The sequence below is a fragment of the Asparagus officinalis genome, chromosome 4 (genome assembly GCF_001876935.1).
Source record: "Asparagus officinalis chromosome 4, Aspof.V1, whole genome shotgun sequence".
In the NCBI taxonomy this organism is placed as follows: Eukaryota; Viridiplantae; Streptophyta; class Magnoliopsida; order Asparagales; family Asparagaceae; genus Asparagus; species Asparagus officinalis.
The window spans coordinates 22,796,415-22,815,457 of record NC_033797.1 but is presented as its reverse complement, the minus strand read 5'-3'; the positions used below and the strand labels follow the sequence as shown (position 1 = coordinate 22,815,457).

The window sequence follows — 19,043 nt, the reverse complement described above, 5'->3', positions numbered from 1 at the left end:
ACTGCGGCTTATAAGTTCACAATTTCTGAATGGGATGATGATATGAAAGAATTGACAGCGATCGATCACAGGGCTTACGTCACTGCAAAGAATACTCCCCGGAGAGATGGGCAAACGTGTATTTTCCTGGTATAAGGTAAAATAGCTTGGTTTTAACATTATTTTGTTACAACACCGTTATAGTTGTTTAGGTTAGAGTTAGCCTATAGTTTTCTATTAATGTTAGATTTTTATTGTTATGGTTAGAATTATTCTGCTAGGGTTTTGTTGTTAAGTTTAGAATTTTGTTGTTAAGGTTAAGACTTTAATGTTTAGGTTATGGTTTTATTGTTAATGTTAGTATTTTGTTATTAAGGTATGGCCATGTTACTTCCTTCAACAGCTAGATAAGAAAGGCACCATTGTTGCGAATCTTACCTTTGGTTGAGACCATACGGAAGCAAATAATGGAGTGCATGCATGAAAGGAGGTTGCGAATCTTACCTTTGGTTGAGACCATACGGAAGCAAATAATGGAGTGCATGCATGAAAGGAGGCTAGTGGGTCAGAAATGGTCTGGTTGAGACCATACGGAAGCAAATAATGGAGTGCATGCATGAAAGGAGGCTAGTGGGTCAGAAATGGTCTGGATACTTATGCCCGGAAGTGGAGATGGTGTTGTGTGATAATATTCAGCATGGTAGCTACTTGGCGATTAAATATTCGACGGAAGATATTGTGGAGGTCGAGTCCAATAAAACTTGCCGTGTAGATTTGAAGAATCGGGCATGTTCTTACAGGTCTTGGGACATCACCCGCATTCCTTGCAAACATGCGTACGCTGCAATTACATGGATGGGACAAGAAATTTATCAATATTATGATTGCTATATGACTATTGACACATTCAGAGCAAGTTATGCACCGATCATCTTTCTCATCCCGGATTACGGGAAGCACTTTGTACCACCAGAAGAGCAAGTGTTAAAGCCTTCTCCCACCAAAAAAGACGTGACAGACCATGCACTAGATGAATAAACAACAGGTCGCTGAACACTCGTCGTGTTAAGTGCTCTCGATGTAACGTGGAGGGTTACAATCGTGCAACCTGTAACGAGCCTATATAGTTTTTTGTTTTATTATCATATATATGGATTTGTTGTCCCATATATCATTACAAGTGATAAGGTCATGGCTTGGCTATTAAGGTTACTATTTGGTTGTTAAGTTTATAACTTATTTGTTAAAGTTTTGACTTGGTTGTCAAGTTTATCGATTGAATATTAAGTTTATTGTTATCTACTTGTACTTGGTTGTCAGTGTCACTGATTGTTAAAGCCTCCTCTCACCAAAAAAAAGACTGGGAAGACCATGTACTAGACGAGTTTGTTTTGTTAAAAATAGGTCGTTGGACACACGTCCTGTTAAGTACTCTCGACACAACATAGAGGGTCGCAGTCATCAAAATTACATACAAACCTATATAGTTTAGCGTTTTTATTGTTAAGTCTATGGAGTGGTTGATAAGAATACTGTTTGGCTGTCATGTTTACAGAATTTTGTCAAGTATATCGTTAAAATTGTTAAGTTTATGGCTTGGTTGTTAAGGTTATTTATTGGTTATCAAGTTTATCACTTTAATGTTAAGGTTACTATTATTCACTTGCACTTGGCTGTCAAGATTATAGAGATATTTTTTATTTGACTGCATTCAATGTATTTCATAGTTCCCAAGGCAGTAGAGTTATCTCACCATCCCTCGGCTTGTTCCAATACAGAACCAGCCTATAACCTTTCTCCTCATATTTACATCTTCTTTATCTTCTCATCACTGCCACTCTATTTATACTCACTCTTTTTCTTAATTATTCTAAGCTCTCACCTCTCCAATCTCATAAACCATAAGATCACGGCTAGCCCTCACTCTGATGAAGACATCTTCAATATTTATGGGTTCTGACCATATAATAACATCAACCTTTTTTAAATATTATTACCCGTATATATTCCCCATTATCATTTTCTCTAAGTTCCATCAGCTGGGTGTGAATATAAATGACTTTCTCCAAAGAGCTTCCCGTGAACTTACCAGGATGCTGGAAAGCTCTTTGGTGAAAGCCATTTGTGTTCAGGCACAGCTGATGGAACTTAGAGAAATGACAGTGGGTAATAGCTAACGTTATTAGCATTCAAATGGTTAATGCTATTATACAGTTAGAATCCAAGAAATCTCTGTTGTAATAGTGAAGTCACTTGGGCAGGCAGGCTTATGGGTTTAATGTTGATGTTAGGGCATTGTTGTTACGCTTATGGGTTTATTGTTAACCTTAACGTTGTTTAGTAAAGCTTATGAATTGGTTGTCAAGGTTACAGATTGCATGTCAAGGTTAGCGATGTGTTGTTATTTCACGTTTCGTTGACAAGGTTATGTCTTGGATTGGTTATTAAGGTTAGCATCGGGTTGTTAATTCATGCTAATTAATGTTAATATAGTTTAGTGTACAACTTGTAACGAGCCTATATAGTTTAGCATTTTATTATCATGTATATGGATTTGTTCTCAAGTATATCGTTACAAGTGTTAAGGTCATGGCTGGGCTGTTAAGGTTACTATTTGGTTGTTAGGTTTATTGATTGAATGTTATGTTTACTGTTATTCACTTGCGCTTGGTTGTCACGGTCACCGAGATATATTTTCTGCTACTGCATTAAATATATTTCCTAGTCCAAGGAGGAGAGTTAAAGATAACATGGACTCCTACCTATCCTCACATCCCATGCGGCAACATCACCACCCCTTCGCCTGTTCAACTATAGGATAGGTATGATAAACTTTTGGCGTAATCTTTCCTCGATCTCCCCATCGCCAACTCTCTGTTGACCCTCCCTCCTTTATATGTAAATCCCAAGCTTTTATCCTCTCCCCAAAACCTTCAAGTTCTCCCGTCGCCATTAACCAGAAGATCAATGCTAGTCCTCACGCCGATGAAGGTCATGGTGATAAGGATGCACGCTGATGAAGATCTTGGACATCCCTCACGCTAATGAAGACATTATCCACATAGTCTTTGCTCTTAGTTCCATGAGCTGTGGGTGAATGTATGTGGCTTTCTCCAAAGAGTTTGTACATTAACGCCCAATTATGATTCAAAAGTGCAGTGAATACAATCAATTCAGTTGGGTCATACATGAATCACATGGGAAGGCAGGCATATGCTGGTGGAGATAGTCCTCTGGCTTACGTTAACACTGTATAGCTATACAGTGTTAACGTAAGCTAGAGGACTATCTCCACCAGCATATGTCTGCCTTCCTATGTGATTCACGTATTAATCCATCTGAATTGATTACATTCCACGCACCTATGAATCTTAACTATCTTGTTATTATACAAGCTCATTGAAGAGAGCCAGTTATATTCACCCACGGTTATGGAACTTAGAGCAGAGACAATGGTTGTACATGCAGTTGTCATTGTGTTGTTGAGCTTAAGGATTTGTTGTTTAGTTTACGGGGTTGTTGATAAGCTTATTTGTTTATTGTTAAGGTTGTAACATGATTGCAAAGAAAATCATTGCCTGATACAAGGTTGTTTTGTTAACTTTATCGTTTTATTGTTAAGATTATGGACTGGCTGTCAAGTTTATTGACTGGTTGTTATTCTTATGGATTTATTGTTACGTTTGGCGTTTTATTGTTAAGCTTATGAATTGGTTGTCAAGTTTAGCTCTTGGTTGTCAATGCTTGGCGTTGTAATGTAAGCTTATGGTTATGTTCGCCATTGGTTGTCAAAGTTTTGGCCTGACATTAAATGTATACGACAGTTTGATTTGCGGAAGTAAATGTATACTCGTAGTTTTAGTCTGAGAGACTATCGTTTGTCTGTTACTATCAAGGTTATGTGCTGGTTGTTAAGCTTTTTGATTTATTGTGAAGTTTGACATTGTATTGTTAAGCTTATGGAATGGTTGTCAAGTTTAAAGCTTTGTTGTTAAGCTTATGGATTGGTTGCTAAGTTTAGCGCTTTGTTGTTAAGCTAAGCCTTTTGGGTGAATATTCGTGCACGGTTGTCAAAGTTTTGGCCTGACATTAAATGTATACCCGTAGTTTTGGTCTGAGAGACTGTCGCTTGTCTGTTACTATCAAGGTTATGTGCTGGTTGTCAAGCTTTTTGATTTATTGTGAAGTTTGGCATTGTATTGTTAAGCTTATGAATTGGTTGCTAAGTTTAGCGCTTTGTTGTTAAGCTTATGCAATGGTTGTCAAGTTTAAAACTTTGTTGTTAAGCTTATGAATTGGTTGCTAAGTTTAGAGCTTGGTTGTTAAGCTTAGCCTTTTGGGTGAATGTGTACCCATAGTTTTGGCCTGACATTAAATGTATACGACAGTTTGATTTACGGAAGTAAATGTATACCCATAATTTTGGTCTAAGAGACTATCGCTTGTCTGTTACTATCAAGGTTATGTGCTGGTTGTCAAGCTTTTCGATTTATTATGAAGTTTGGCGTTGCATTGTTAAGCTTATGGAATGGTTGTCAAGTTTAAAGCTTTGTTGTTAAGCTTATGGATTGGTTGCTAAGTTTAGCGCTTTGTTGTTAAGCTTAGCCTTTTGGGTGAATATTCGTGCACGATTGTCAAAGTTTTGGCCTGACATTAAATGTATACCCGTAGTTTTGGTCTGAGAGACTATCGCTTGTCTGTTACTATCAAGGTTATGTGCTGGTTGTCAAGCTTTTTGATTTATTGTGAAGTTTGGCGTTGTATTGTTAAACTTATGAATTGGTTGCTAAGTTTAGCGCTTTGTTGTTAAGCTTATGCAATGGTTGTCAAGTTTAAAACTTTGTTGTTAAGTTTATGAATTGGTTGCTAAGTTTAGAGCTTGGTTGTTAAACTTATGGAATGGTTGTCAAGTTTAGCGCTTTAGTTGCCAAGGTAACCAACAAAAAAAATTTAATTTCTCTCTGCATTAAATGCATTCTATAGTAGCGTATGTTCCCAAGACAGGCAGTATTATCACCTAGCTCCTAGCTTTTCCTAGCTACCACGTGGCAATTACCCTCATCCCTTCGCATGTTCAATGACAAGACCATACGACGTAGCCATCAATCTCCCACCCCCGCCATTCTCTACGTCAGGTTTGCGAACAAGCTTAAAACCCTTCTCTCCCAATCTAAGCCTCATATCAACTACACTCCCTTCGTTTCCTAAACTAGAAGATCATGTCTCACGATGATAGCGTCTGTATCCATTGCCATGACTCGGGGCATATCTCCCGGGATTGCCCTCATGATCTGAGAGCAAGCGCCTCTCCATGATTGCTCACCGTGCCAGATAATGTCGCCAGCAACATTCAGGAGCTTACTACCTTTGCCATCTTCATTCCTGAGCTGGGCTTGCCATCTTTGGAGGAGCTCAAAGAGATGCTAGGGTATCGCTTTAACGTCTGGGATTGGACCTATGAGATCAAGCGGGTATCTGCAAGTAGCTTCATGGTGAATTCCCTTCTGATGAACTACTAGATCAAGCCATCGAGCTCAGCCCGGTAAATTTTGGGTCATTCGTGGGCAGATTCAAACTTTGGAGGGAGGACCTCAGGCTAAGAACATTGCCCAACCCCATGTATACGTGGGTCCGCCTCTTTAATCTCCCCTACCACCTCTGGGAGTGCGAGTTCCTCCAATCACTGTTCGAGGGCATCGGCCAATGCGTGAACTGCTCCACTGACGTCACCACGAAAAAAAAACTTCAAAGACTGCAGGGTGCTACTAGAGATCAAGGAATATTCAGATGTCCCTAAGAGGATTAGGTTTCGTTACACCTCTCTCATGGACCGGAACCTGATGGAAGGTTTCGTCATCACTTAGGTTGTAGGTCGGGACTGGGAGCATCAGGCGAACAATGAGGCTGGTCCCATCGACATGTCTGTTGACCAACCTCAAAGCAAGCGTACGTAGCCTCCCCGTGCCAACCTGGAATTGATTGAAGTGACTTGGCACAACAGGCAAATGATGGTGGAGAAAGAGCTCTGGCAGCGATTTCTTCAGGTCCAAGGTGTTGGGGGGGGGGGGGTGTGCTTTGAGCAAGGGGAGCGGGGGAGGAGCAGTCGGCCCCTAGGTTATCATCAATTGTAAATTCCCTTATGTTTTGCTTAACTTGATCATGATATGTGTTGTTAACAACATATTAATTTATGATACATGCTTAACTTGATCATGATATGTGTTGTTAACAACATATTAATTTATGATACACTTTTCGGAATGATTAAACTCTTGTTAACTGTAAATATCAATAGGTTTGATGTTAAGCTTAGGGGTTGGTTGTTAAGGTTACGTGTTTGTTATTAACCTCATGGGTTTGCTGTTAAGGTTACCCCTTGGGGGTGTGATGTTAAGCTTTGGGCTTATTTTGCATTGTGTTGTTGAGCTTATCAGGCCTTGGTTGTTAGGGTTACGGGGTTGTTGTTTCGTTTTAACCTTTTGGCTTGACGTCTGTTGTTAAGGTTAGTATGTTGGAAAGCTTTGGTGTTTGTTGATAAGGTTACAGTTTTGTTGTTGAACTCATGGGTTTGCTGTTAATATTACCCCTTGGGGGTGTGTTGTTAAGGTTGCGCTTTTTTTGCGTTTTGTTGTTGAACTTATAGTTCTTTGGTTTGTTATTGTTGAATTCTTGGGTTTGTTGTTAAGGTTATGGATTAGGTTTTAATTTTAATCTTTGACAACCACGAGCTAAACTTAACAAACAATCCACAAACTTAACAAACAATCCACAAACATAACAATAAATCGATAAGATTGATAACCAGACCATAAACTTGACAACAATTTCATAAGCTTGACAATAAATCATAAACTTAACATCAAATAAATAAACTTGGCAACCAGTACACAACTTTGATCACACAGCCACGTGATAATCTTTCACGACAGAAATAAACATAGTCATTAACAACCTCGTTTCAGGCAATCGTTTACTTTACTAATCCACGGGATTTAACGACAAACAAATAAGCCTAGCAACAACCCCGTAAACTTAACAACAAATATATTTTGGTGACCGTGGCAACCAATTTTAAGTTAAAAATTAGTAAACTTAACATTCACGTTCGTGACTTGCAGTTGAGTTTGTTGTTATGCTTAGGGGTTTGTTGTGAAGGTTACGGGTTTGTTGTTAAACTCATGTGTTTGCTGTTAAGGTTACCGATTAGGGGTGTGTTGTTACGATTGAGCTTATTTTCACATTGTGTTGTTGAGCTTAGGTTTTTTTTTAGGGTTACGGGGTGCTGTCCTGAATTATCGGTTGGCCCCATGTAAGTGGCTTGCAGATGAGCTTGTTGTTATGCTTAGAGGTTTGTTGTAAGGGTTACTCGTTTGTTGATGACCTCGTGGGTTTGTTGTAATGTGACGACTTTTCTATCAATGTTATGGGTTTGTTGTCAAGTTTTATGGATTAGGGGGTCAATGTTATAGGATTGCACGGAAAGTTTCTGGATTTGTTGATCAGCTTAAATCTTTGCGATGTTAACCTTTATATTTATAATATTTACATGTATATTATTATTTACAAAGAATTGTAATATATCAAGGTTAGTACACCCTGCATCGACCAAGTGTTTGATGTAGATCTGATACAGTTCTCGGTATTCTGGTTTCGCCATATGTATCTGGTGCTGCAATAAAGAATTAGCCCGATCAGGTTTATTTTAACATAGATTCCAACAGATAGGTAGGAGTACGCCACGCCAGACACAAACTTACACTAAACCAAACAGGGACCACCCCAAAATTTTTACTGGACGACTCTCTCTGACTTTCACGCACTAAATCCAGTAGCGTATCAACAAGCTATAATAAGTTGACAACAAGTAATTAATAATAGTATTGTTAAATATGCTAATCACTATAATAAGTTGACAACAAGTAATTAATAATAGTATTGTTAAATATGCTAATCAATAATTACCAATCGAAAATCTTACTAATAATAGTATTGTTAAATATGCTAATCAATAATTACCAATCGAAAATCTTACTACATCATCCAGTCGACCACCGCATAATATATTGAGAATCTCAAGCCGGGTAATAGACCCCACCGGTCCTATATACGCTTTAATAACACTGCAAACATGGACAAAACAAAAACTATAGTTAGCAACTAACGATTAACAGCAAGAACAAACTAGTAAACTTAACAACAGACCCGTAACTTTAACAACAAATCAATAACCATAACAAAAAAAACCATAACCTTAACAACAAACCCGTAACCTTAACTACAAATCAATAACCATAACAAAAAATACGTAACCTTAACAACAAACCCGTAATATTAACATCAAACCCGTAACCTTAATAACTGACCCATAACCTTAATAACAAATCAATAACCATAACAAAAAACCCGTAACCTAAACAAGAAACCCGTAACCTTAACATCAAACCCGTAACCTTAACAACAGACCCATAACCTTAACAACAAATCAATAACCATAACAAAAAACCCGTAACCTTAACAACAATCCCGTAACCTTAACATCAAACCCTTAACCTTAACATCAAACCCGTAACCTTAACAACAGACTCGTAACCTTAACAACAAACCAATAACCATAATAAAAAATACGTAACCTAAACAACAAACTTGTAACCTTAACATCAAACCCGTAACCTTAACAACAAATTAATAACCATAACAAAAAATCCGTAACCTTAACAACAATCCCGTAACCTTAACATCAAACTCGCAACCTTAACATCAAACCCGTAACCTTATTAACATAGGAGGAACCCTAACAACTAATTGATAACCTTAAAAAACCTTATTAACATAGGAGGAACCCTAACAACTAATTGATAACCTTAAAAGCGAAGCTGTAAAAACTTGTGATATGAGGTAAATACACAACTAATTGATAACCTTAAAAGCGAAGCTGTAAAAACTTGTGATATGAGGTAAATACTTACTTGTTATATCTACAAATGCAAAAATGGTTGAAAGTTTTTTTCTCCTCTTCTGTCAACAGCGTGGCAACATTTGCTGACACCTTATAATTATGTACAAATGTGCCCTTACCACCCAAAAACTTGATGATGAAGCCTCCAGGAAAGGGAATCCCCTCGTTCAGCTTATTCCTATACATTTCTTCTTCTGAACTCACAGGGGAACTCATGTGTTTTCCCAGATAGAGTGGGGGTCACTTTGTAGGTGAGCAGGCGCCAACTCTGCTACCTTTTCCTGCACCTACTCTTCCTCCTCCCCAGCCACTTCTACTACATCCTTGTCCCCTATATTGTCTTTTTCTTTCTTCTTCTTTCCTTCAGTGTAAGGGGTGACTACCCACTTGGAAGGCTTCACCGTGCAGCAGCGAACACATTCGCGCGTACCCCCTTTGCACCACTCTTTCTCTTATTCAAAGCTCCTGAAAACCTAATAGGAGCATCTTCATCCTCAGTTGATGTGTCAGGTGCTGGTGGAGGGCATCCTCTGATTGTTTTATTTTCCTCCTAATGTTATCTCTTAGAGTATCTGTTTCCAAACAATCCATTCGAAGTATAAATATTGAGAAAACTTAGCCCCATCTATCTAAACTTAACAATCAATCTGTAACCCTAACAACTAATGTCTAAACATATGGTGAAAAAGTTGCTAACATATACAAGTTTGCGTCTCCGTATTATGTCCTGTTGTGTAGACATCATCCACCAGTGTTATTTCTCTTCCAGTGTCCTCGCGTTGAGTGCCTGTTTCTAAAAATATTCAGAGTATAAATAATAAAAAACTTAACAACCAATATGTAGACATAACAACCAATCTCTAACGTATAGTCCAAAAGCGAGCTTACATGTACAAGTTAGCAGATCCTTCGCTGGCGGGGACACCTTCTCTCCCTTATTTATTTCTACTTCAAAAGCCGTATCAATGTGATAGTTCTCTAGTAGAGGTACTTCCCCTGGCGGAGCATCTTCACTCTCCTTGTTGATATTAGAAAAAAATGATGGTGGAGAGGCTCTCCCTGTTAGAGGGTCATCGCGCTCCTTATTAGCTTCATCAAATAATGATTGATTAACATTCTCCTCGTATTGTATATCAATGACACCTATGGTGCATGGAGTGTCTGATTCAAAAAAATAAATAAATGAGCTTAGGTACTTTATTGTCAAAAAAACATAGCATCAGTTATATACCATGAACAACTAACCCAGATACTTAACAATCAATCTCTAACCTTGGCAATAAATCTGTAACCTTAACATTAGATCCGTAAAATTAACAATAAATTCTTAACCTTAACAAAAAATCCATATACTTAACAATTAATCTTTAAACATAACATGCAAACGTAATTGCAAGCCACATCTAACATGTACAAGTTTGCGGCTCCATCAATGAATCAGACACCGATTCTGTAGGCCTCTTATCCTTATATACAGAGAGGGTTCTGGATCGTGCTTCACTTAGTTTCTCTCTCAACCTTCTATTTTGAGCAGACGACTTAGCCACTTTCATAGAAAGAACACTTATCTTTACATGGTCGACATCAATCATATCCTTGAATTTATTCTCGTTATCACGATGTAATGCTTGGTTCATTGACACGATGCTCTTCCAGAAGATCACTTGCTGAGGCCATTCTATTTTCTCAACTGCCTCATTTGGCTGCTCGACTTCTTTATCAATATCTTGTGGCATCACCTATACAATGGACAAATAGAGTATTATTAAAAGGATTAATTAATTAAAAATAAATAAAATTCACAACTGCTAAATTCTTATAACTGCATCAATTGGGATGTCATCTTCTGCTCCCCTCTTCTTCTTGTGAAGGTGTCTTGGGCCACGCGCCCTGTCGGCGTCTACTAATGTTGGTCCTTTAATCCTCCTCTTCTCTCTCTCTCTCTCTCTCTCTCTCTCTCTCTCTCTCTCTCTCTCTCATCTTCTCTTTCTCTTTCCCCTGCTCCTTCCCCCACAAACCTCCCTCGATCCTTTAAAATTGGCCATGTTGCTGTGGAAGCTTTATCATAGCTTTACTTGCTTTAGCTACAACAGTAGCCAATCTCAAAGAATCAGCAACCTCTCCAAGTCTCACCCAATTTGTGAGGGGAGGCCTCACCGTACATCCAACTGTTGGCTTCTTGATGCCAGTAAGTTCATAGTATCACAACTACACATTAGAGAAATAACAACTTAACAAACACCTTTATCCTTAACAATTAATAAGTAACCCTAACAATAAAAACATAACCTTAACAACCAAACCGTAACATTAACAACCAAACCGTAACCTTGACAACCAAACTGTAACATTAACAACTAAATCCTAACCTTCACAATCAGTAATAAAAGACATGATTACTTACACAAACTAGCGGGGTGCACCATTGCAGATATAAAGTCGTCTTCCCTGGCTCAGGACCCTTCAATGCCCTCTCTATCGCGTCAGATGTCTCACTGAATATATAGGTCCCCCAAGCAGTATTATTGACATGTTCGATGCTATCGACGTACTTGAATAAATGCCTAGGAACGTCGGAAACACTGCTTGGATACTAAATCATGCTCAACTGATAGAGGATATATAACAGGACAAAGTTCTTCACATCTCGGTAATCAGCCGATAGTACTAGCTTCAATAGTAGTTGCTCCACATTGCGTCTGGTGGGGCCTCCTTTGGGGGAAGCTATACTACTGGCACCCTCGGCCTCGGGTTTGTTAAACAACCTGGACCAAATCCTATTTTTCCTATCCCGGTTGTGGTCAACAAGAAGCCCCTCATTGGAGAACCATGTATGCTCCATTACCCACTCAAGGTTGAATGAGTAGGCGATCTCTTCTCCATTATTCCTATCGGTGAAGACGAATTTCTTCCTTTTCTTGTCCTACTGACTCAAAATGTGCTCAAAGGTGGGAAGATCAACACCAGGTGGGCCAAAATAGACGTAGTATTTGAATACACTATCTTCATAGGCCGCAAAGTGTCTTGGCACCATATGCTGCACTAAAGTCCGCATGAAGTCATGATAGGCACTGAAGCTGGCGGTGGGCCACAACGTAATAGTTGGTTTTCCCCTTTTTCTACATAACAAAAACACAAGACATAAGCATTTTTGAAAATAATCAGTAAACATAATAACTATGCTGTAAACTTTGCGGATAAACCAACAACCTTAACAACAACCCCATAACCTTAACAACCAAAGCCTAACCTCAACAACCAAACATCAATATCAACAATAAAAGCATGAACCTTGCATGTTAACAGTAACCTCAACGGCTAACAGACACCCGTAATTTTGGACCTTCCCACCAAACTAGGAGCATTATCAATAAAACCATAACCTTAACAACATAAAACTTACGGTAAAATTTACCTTTTGAGTGTTGCCACGAGCTTCTCTTTTTCTCCTCTCTGTAGACCAAGGAGCGCTCTAGTGACATCGTTGGACGCGGCGGTGGTGCCAGTGCTACCCTCTAGATCTGGGTGGGGGCCTAGACTTAAATTTTGAGGTGGACTTCTGGGTTAAAAATGGTTGGTTGCGATGTCCTCTATAACATTAGCAATCATAACTTCAGCATCAGATTCAGTACGCACTGCTGTTGTCTAGGCTCTTTCTGAGATTTTGAACTGCTAGGCGTCATCACTTTCACTGTGGTCGGCATGGAGGCTTGCTTTGGGGGTTGAATCGCCGTCCATTTTAATCTCTTTGCTTCGACTCGGTTTGCGTTGGGTTTACGGATGATTTAGGGTTAGGGTTTTGAAATGGGTTTTTGGAGTTGGTTTGCTTACAGAAGAGAGATGACAGGGTACGGACGTGGATGTAACTCATAACGGGGAATTTTAAATCAAATGATATTTTGGGCATTTCGTGAGGGGTTTAAATGAAGTTACGCCTGAGGATTTGTTTTGGGGGCTAGAAGAAAATCGTGGATCATTTTGGGGGCAAAGCACCCGTTGAAAAAGTCTTGGGGGAGCGGGGTCACGTTTTCTTGTGTTTTGAGGGTTGGAAGCATTTTTCTCTTATAATAATTAGTAAGATTAATGAAAATATATCATCTTTATTAATATAGACTTTACCTTGCTTCCCCTTACCACAAACGGCTATACTTTATAATTGATAAGTAATGCCACTTAAATTTTAACATCACTTATCTAGAGAACACTCTTCTTGTGAACGTATATATATTGTATATATTGTAACGAGTGTATTGTAAGTTACCTACATGAATATGAAATGTTAAAGCCATAAGAATTTACCAAGTAGCAACCAAGGATTTGACTTTAGTATATGATGTAAGATCAATAGATATAATAAAGATATAAAGTGTATTAATTAGTAAATAGTTATTATTAATCATTTAATAAGATTGGAGGTTACGAATAATTTGAAGGGTTATAAAATAATTTAAAGTTCATGCATGTGGTTTGGAGGGTATTTTGGGAAGAAATGTTTTAACATCCCAAGCCACTTTTATAATAGTACTAGTATGGTGCACGTGCGTTGCACGTGTAAATACTTTCATGTTTATATGTAGCCCTATAGTTTTTATTGCATTGATTAATTTTTTTTCTACTTGACATATACATGAAAGATGTCATAGATAATATATATATTATTTATGATATAAATAGATGTTATAGGGTTATAAATAGCATCATAAAAAACACTAATTTGGCATATAAAAAACCAGTATATTGACCAAAAAGACTATAAATAAATGAAGTAACCGAAATTATTTAATTATATGTTCACTTAATGTAGCATAATCATATCTTATTTAAGTTTGATATAAATAGACAGAAAGGAGCTCAATTTTAGCAGGATTCATCAACTTCAAAAGATGCATCTTTTTCAAACTGTAGAGAGCAATGGGGAATCGGGCTGCAGCAAGGCAATTTGATCTATAATAGCTACAGTCCATGACCTGCAAACAGAACTGAATCGAGCATGATCAGGCATCATAAACTTATGGAAGATCAAACCTAACTATAAATGTTACATAAATGGGGAAATTACCTTTGAGATCAAAGATAGTCAGCTTTAATACACATCTTCGCTGCATATTAGAATATTGTGTTAGATAATAATTGTTTGAAAGTTAATTTGTACAAAATGTGCATCATAGAATGAAAAAATAATGAGTCATGATTTTGATGAGGTGATTTACCTTTGAGGTAATAATACTTCTGGATACACAATATTTTTTACGTATGTTTTTGTTGTTCTTCTTGTTTGGTCAACTTTCACGAATACCTTAGTTGTTCTCATTGATATCCCCCTTGATAATGCAACATATAATTGACCATGTGAGAATACATGGTGTGGCAAATAAACTCCAACATAAGGTATTGTTTGTCCCTGCGCTTTGTTTATTGTCATTGCAAAACATAGTCGGATTGGAAATTGTTTTCTACGAATTTGGAATGGATAACCCTCATTTTCAGCTGGAGATAATGGTATTCTCGGAATCATGATGAGTAATACTTTTTATTGGTGTCAATAATACACTTTTACTGCTTTCACTGTTTGAATTTCTAAGCCTAAAATTTATGAGAAGTAAGAGTTAACTTTAATGAACAATTTAATTTAATAAATGTTTTTTTATATATGCCCCTTTAATTATAGATATGTTGAAACTTACACCACATGTAGTTATATTTCTAATTTGAAAAGTTTAATGACAGAATTTACATTATATTACTGTTTATATATTTTTAAGAAATAAATGACCCAAATAATCAATGTCAATGACCAAAAAATAACAATGGCCAAAAAAATATTAAAAAAATTTGAGAAAATTTGATTTAATATTTTTGTATATGTCGGACTCGCCAACAAAAACCATACATAGGACGTGCAACTACACCATATTGATTATTTATTGGCAATTGATCTATTCAATGATCATGAAATTTTTTTCCAACTTACCAGTCTATCATTTCTCTACATTGTGGAATTTCAGGATTCACGAGCACCAGAGTTGATGATTTTGTAGATAATTGAAACTCTCCTAAAAATAAAACAAACTTGAAATTAAAAGATTTTCACATCATTTTAAAACCATGCTTGTCGTTATTTTTTTTACCTAAATAACGTCTACCAATTACGCTTAGCAATGCAACAACGGGTTTCACATCTTTCAAATTCTCCAAAGACGATCCTTCAATCTCCGCTAAATCACCCCATAGTGTCACCGAAATTTGATCAAATCTAAAATATTTAAAAAACATTAGTTTTCTTACCATTAATCAGTACCTAATAATTAACAATAATATTAAATTCTTACTCTTTATTCATAATTATGACCTCCCTTCTTTTGGATTTGGGATTGGTAAAAATTGGTTTCACAGATGTTACGAATCCAACAACATCTGCAATGGAGAAATTTTAGTGATTATTAATATGAATTATTTTTTGCATAATATTTTTAAAAAAACTTACCAAAAGGCATTATTCCATCATCAAAAGCAGAAGCATCTTTAAATGAAAGGAATGTTGGTTTCAACTTTTCCAATGATACAATTTTTTTTGTTTCTCGAATGATTGTCTTTGTTGTGAGTGCCAACTCCTTTTCTGGATTAATTGTTGGATATTTCAAATTTGAAGGCTTTACTTCTCCATTGGTTATAGTATACGTCTCTCCCTTTATCAATAAACCGCTGAACTTTTCTATCATCTTATTAAATAAAATTGCTTGGATAAGTGTTCCCTGCAAAATACACAATGTAGAATAAATTACGTAATCATGGTAATATGATAATTAAATGAAATAATAACAATGTGAAATTCGTATCACCTCTTCATCAATTAGAATTAGCTTTTGTTTATTCTCTTCTCCATTCTTAAAGGAGTCTATAGTATTACGTAAGACAGGAACATTTATACTCCATTGTTTTTGATAAATTTTTAACTCTCGGATCGTGATGTTGGCTTGATCATTAGTTCCATCTTGATCAGATGACATGCTTCACGAAAAAAAATATAATTTATAGAGATAATTCGGAGTTTATACCTTACAAAAAAAAACACGATTTTACTAACCTTTTTGAATCACATAGTGTTGCTTCCGTCTCTATTTTTTTGGTAGGATTTGATAAGATTTGGTAAGATGGAAGTTGAGTATGGAGTATATTTATATGAGATAGAAGGGACAAAAGTGTAAATAACATTTATTACATAATTATGAGAGAAAAAAACAATTGTAACTGATGACATTAATTCAGCAAGCAACATAAGCATTCACGTGCAGCTAAGCATTCACGTATGACATCAATTGTAACAAACGTTGATGTAATTTTAAAGTACTATTAAACTTTCTTGTAAATTCGTTGATGTAAATTAACATACAATTTATGCTATCCCATATTCATTAATGTGATTCACATTAAGTATGTAACGTGGACAATTGATGTTCGAGATTCCTTTTAGAATTAATGTCATCATGATTAAAGAAAATTTTCAAGGAAGGCAAATAGTTTACTCTTTTTGTAACTGATGACATAATGCATGTATGAATTAAAAGGTCATTAAGTGTTAGCAAGCGTTAAGTATCAATTAAAACGTACGTTGAGGTAACTATCAATTGTAACTGATGACATAATGCATGTATCAATTAAAAGGTCATTAAGTGTTAACTATAAATATACATAGTTATGGTTTATGCATGTATCTATATGTTTTATTATGTATGTGTTATATTATATTTTGTATGTATGCGTTTTAACATAAATTTGTATGTTTTATGTATGTGTTATGTTATGTATGTATATGGTTTAGCATAAATTTGAGGGCACTTTGGGAAGAAATGTTTTAACATACCAACACACTTTTATAATTAGATATATATAATATAATAATATAATATAATATAATATAATATAATAATTATATAAGATATAAGATGTATGTGATTATGATTATGTGTGCATGTATGTGTTTTATTTGTGCATGTATGCGGTCTGGGAAGGAGCGTTTTAGCATCCAAATGCACTTTCATAATACTATATAAGATATAAGATATAAGATGAATGTGATTATGATTGTGTGTGTATATATGTAAGTATTTTATATGTGCATGTATGTGGTTTGGAGGGTATTTTGGGAAGAGTTATTTTAACATCCCGATCCACTTTCATAATAGTATAAGGTTAACAAAATATTATTATTTTCAGGTAAATGGTTACTTTGCAAAATCAATCTAATGATAATATTTTTTGATATATTAATTAGACAACCTTACTTGCCAGTGAAATTATATCATTTTCATTAAAATAATGCTATCTTGAAATAAAACAATGTTTTTTAAATAAATATTGTAAGAACCAACTATATTTTGTAGAACATTATTGGGGTAATAATTCATATGATTTTTCTATTTAAGTATTCTATAATAAATATATCACGTATTCATAAAATACTAAATTGGATAAAATACTTGAGATTTTGAAACACTTTCTTCGTTGAAAATACTTCATATAATTCAGATATCTTGAGCTTAAGATGCGTCATCGGCCAATAAGTTCTCTCTCATGAGCTTGTTGTTCTTGTTATCAAAACCTTAGAGATAGTGTTTTTCATTCACATCAAGATCGTTGGGAAATGTTAAAAATTATCTCAAAAAAGATCGATAAGAGTGTAAATCAGGATGAAAGCCATGAAAGGATCGATGAAATCCACTAAAGTAGCGAAATTTTTTAGAACTTTCATTCATTAGTTTCCATAGATTTTAAGAGAGATTTCCATCCTTGCTATTCATTTTCTAACTTTTTTTTTCAAAAAGAACCGATCGCGTCCTTTTGGACACACACCATTCCTTGACTGTGGGTGGATGTCAGCTGATTCGAAACCACACACTTGACCAACTCAGCCTGCCTTGACCAAACCATGCCGGAAGTGGGACGAGCCTCACCCGAACCGATTTAGAGCCGAGATATGATCTAGGTCTAAGCTTAGACTTGGGAACAAAGATGCAAACCTAACTCGAAAAAGTCTGGCTCATTGTTGAACCTGCCAATGTCTTCATTTATTTATTCATTTTAACTTTCTATGGTATAATTTTGGAAGAAAGATTAGAGATTGCGCACAATGACAATCTTTCTAGACCAAACACAACTAACTTGGAGCTAACTTATACAAAGGAAAATAGTTGTATATCGAAGATAGCAAAATAGTTGTTGATTTGAGAGAAATCTTCTTAAATTTATTTTGCAACGAGAAGATGTTTAGAATGTTGCTCCACTGATTGCGCGAGGGAGTCAGCTGCTTCCTGAGTTGATGCCTCAACGTAAACACATATTATGTCCCCAGTGCCAGATAGCCGAATAAAATATCACCAATGAGAGTACTTAGCTGCAATGAGTTAAAGACAATCAATAGAAAATAAATATAGTCCTTCGACTATCTTATCTTATATTATCATATAAGAAGAATAGATTGAATAACATAGAGATTTCTTATGCATTATAATTGAATTGGAAATCTCCAAACCACATTCCTACGATATTTAAATGAGTTTCATCGTCATTATATGCTCAGATAATTCATGTTTACTTCGGTATTGCACATTAAGATTTTCCTCTACAGTGTTATATTCTTGCAATCAAGTAAAAAGGACATGTTTAAAACTATCAACAAAAAGTGGGCGTTAGATTAAGAGAAAGAAACTAACATTAAAAAGACTTTTGAGATCAGAATCATTGACAATAGTATCAAAAAAGGGCTCGCATTACTGAGTCAACATTCCTCCATCAGGATCAATGGTTTTTCCGTCATTATCATCAACAGGATTGAGAGATATAATGATCATGAGGCTGATGACAATGCACGTCTTCAGAGATGGGAGTGCTGCAACAATCCTCGCTCAAAACACCATCGACGTTAGCATCAACGCCTTCACTTTGAATCTAGCAGTGCCAAAGGAGAATCTAAGCCCTACAATTAGGGCAAAAAATTATATTTTTGTGGGCATTTGTGAGAGGGGAAATGAGATTGGACAAAGCTTGGGGTAGATGGAACTGAGAGGTAGATTTGATAATAGAATTAGGCTGACTGATGATCATCCCCATG

At 36.1% G+C, this 19,043-nt stretch overlaps 1 protein-coding gene across 1 annotated transcript; it reads left to right on the top strand.

The window, feature by feature from the left end:
- Positions 583 to 1,017, top strand: LOC109838348. The gene has a single exon (XM_020406799.1). It carries the CDS (start codon positions 583 to 585, stop codon positions 1,015 to 1,017), a length of 435 nt encoding a protein of 144 aa, XP_020262388.1.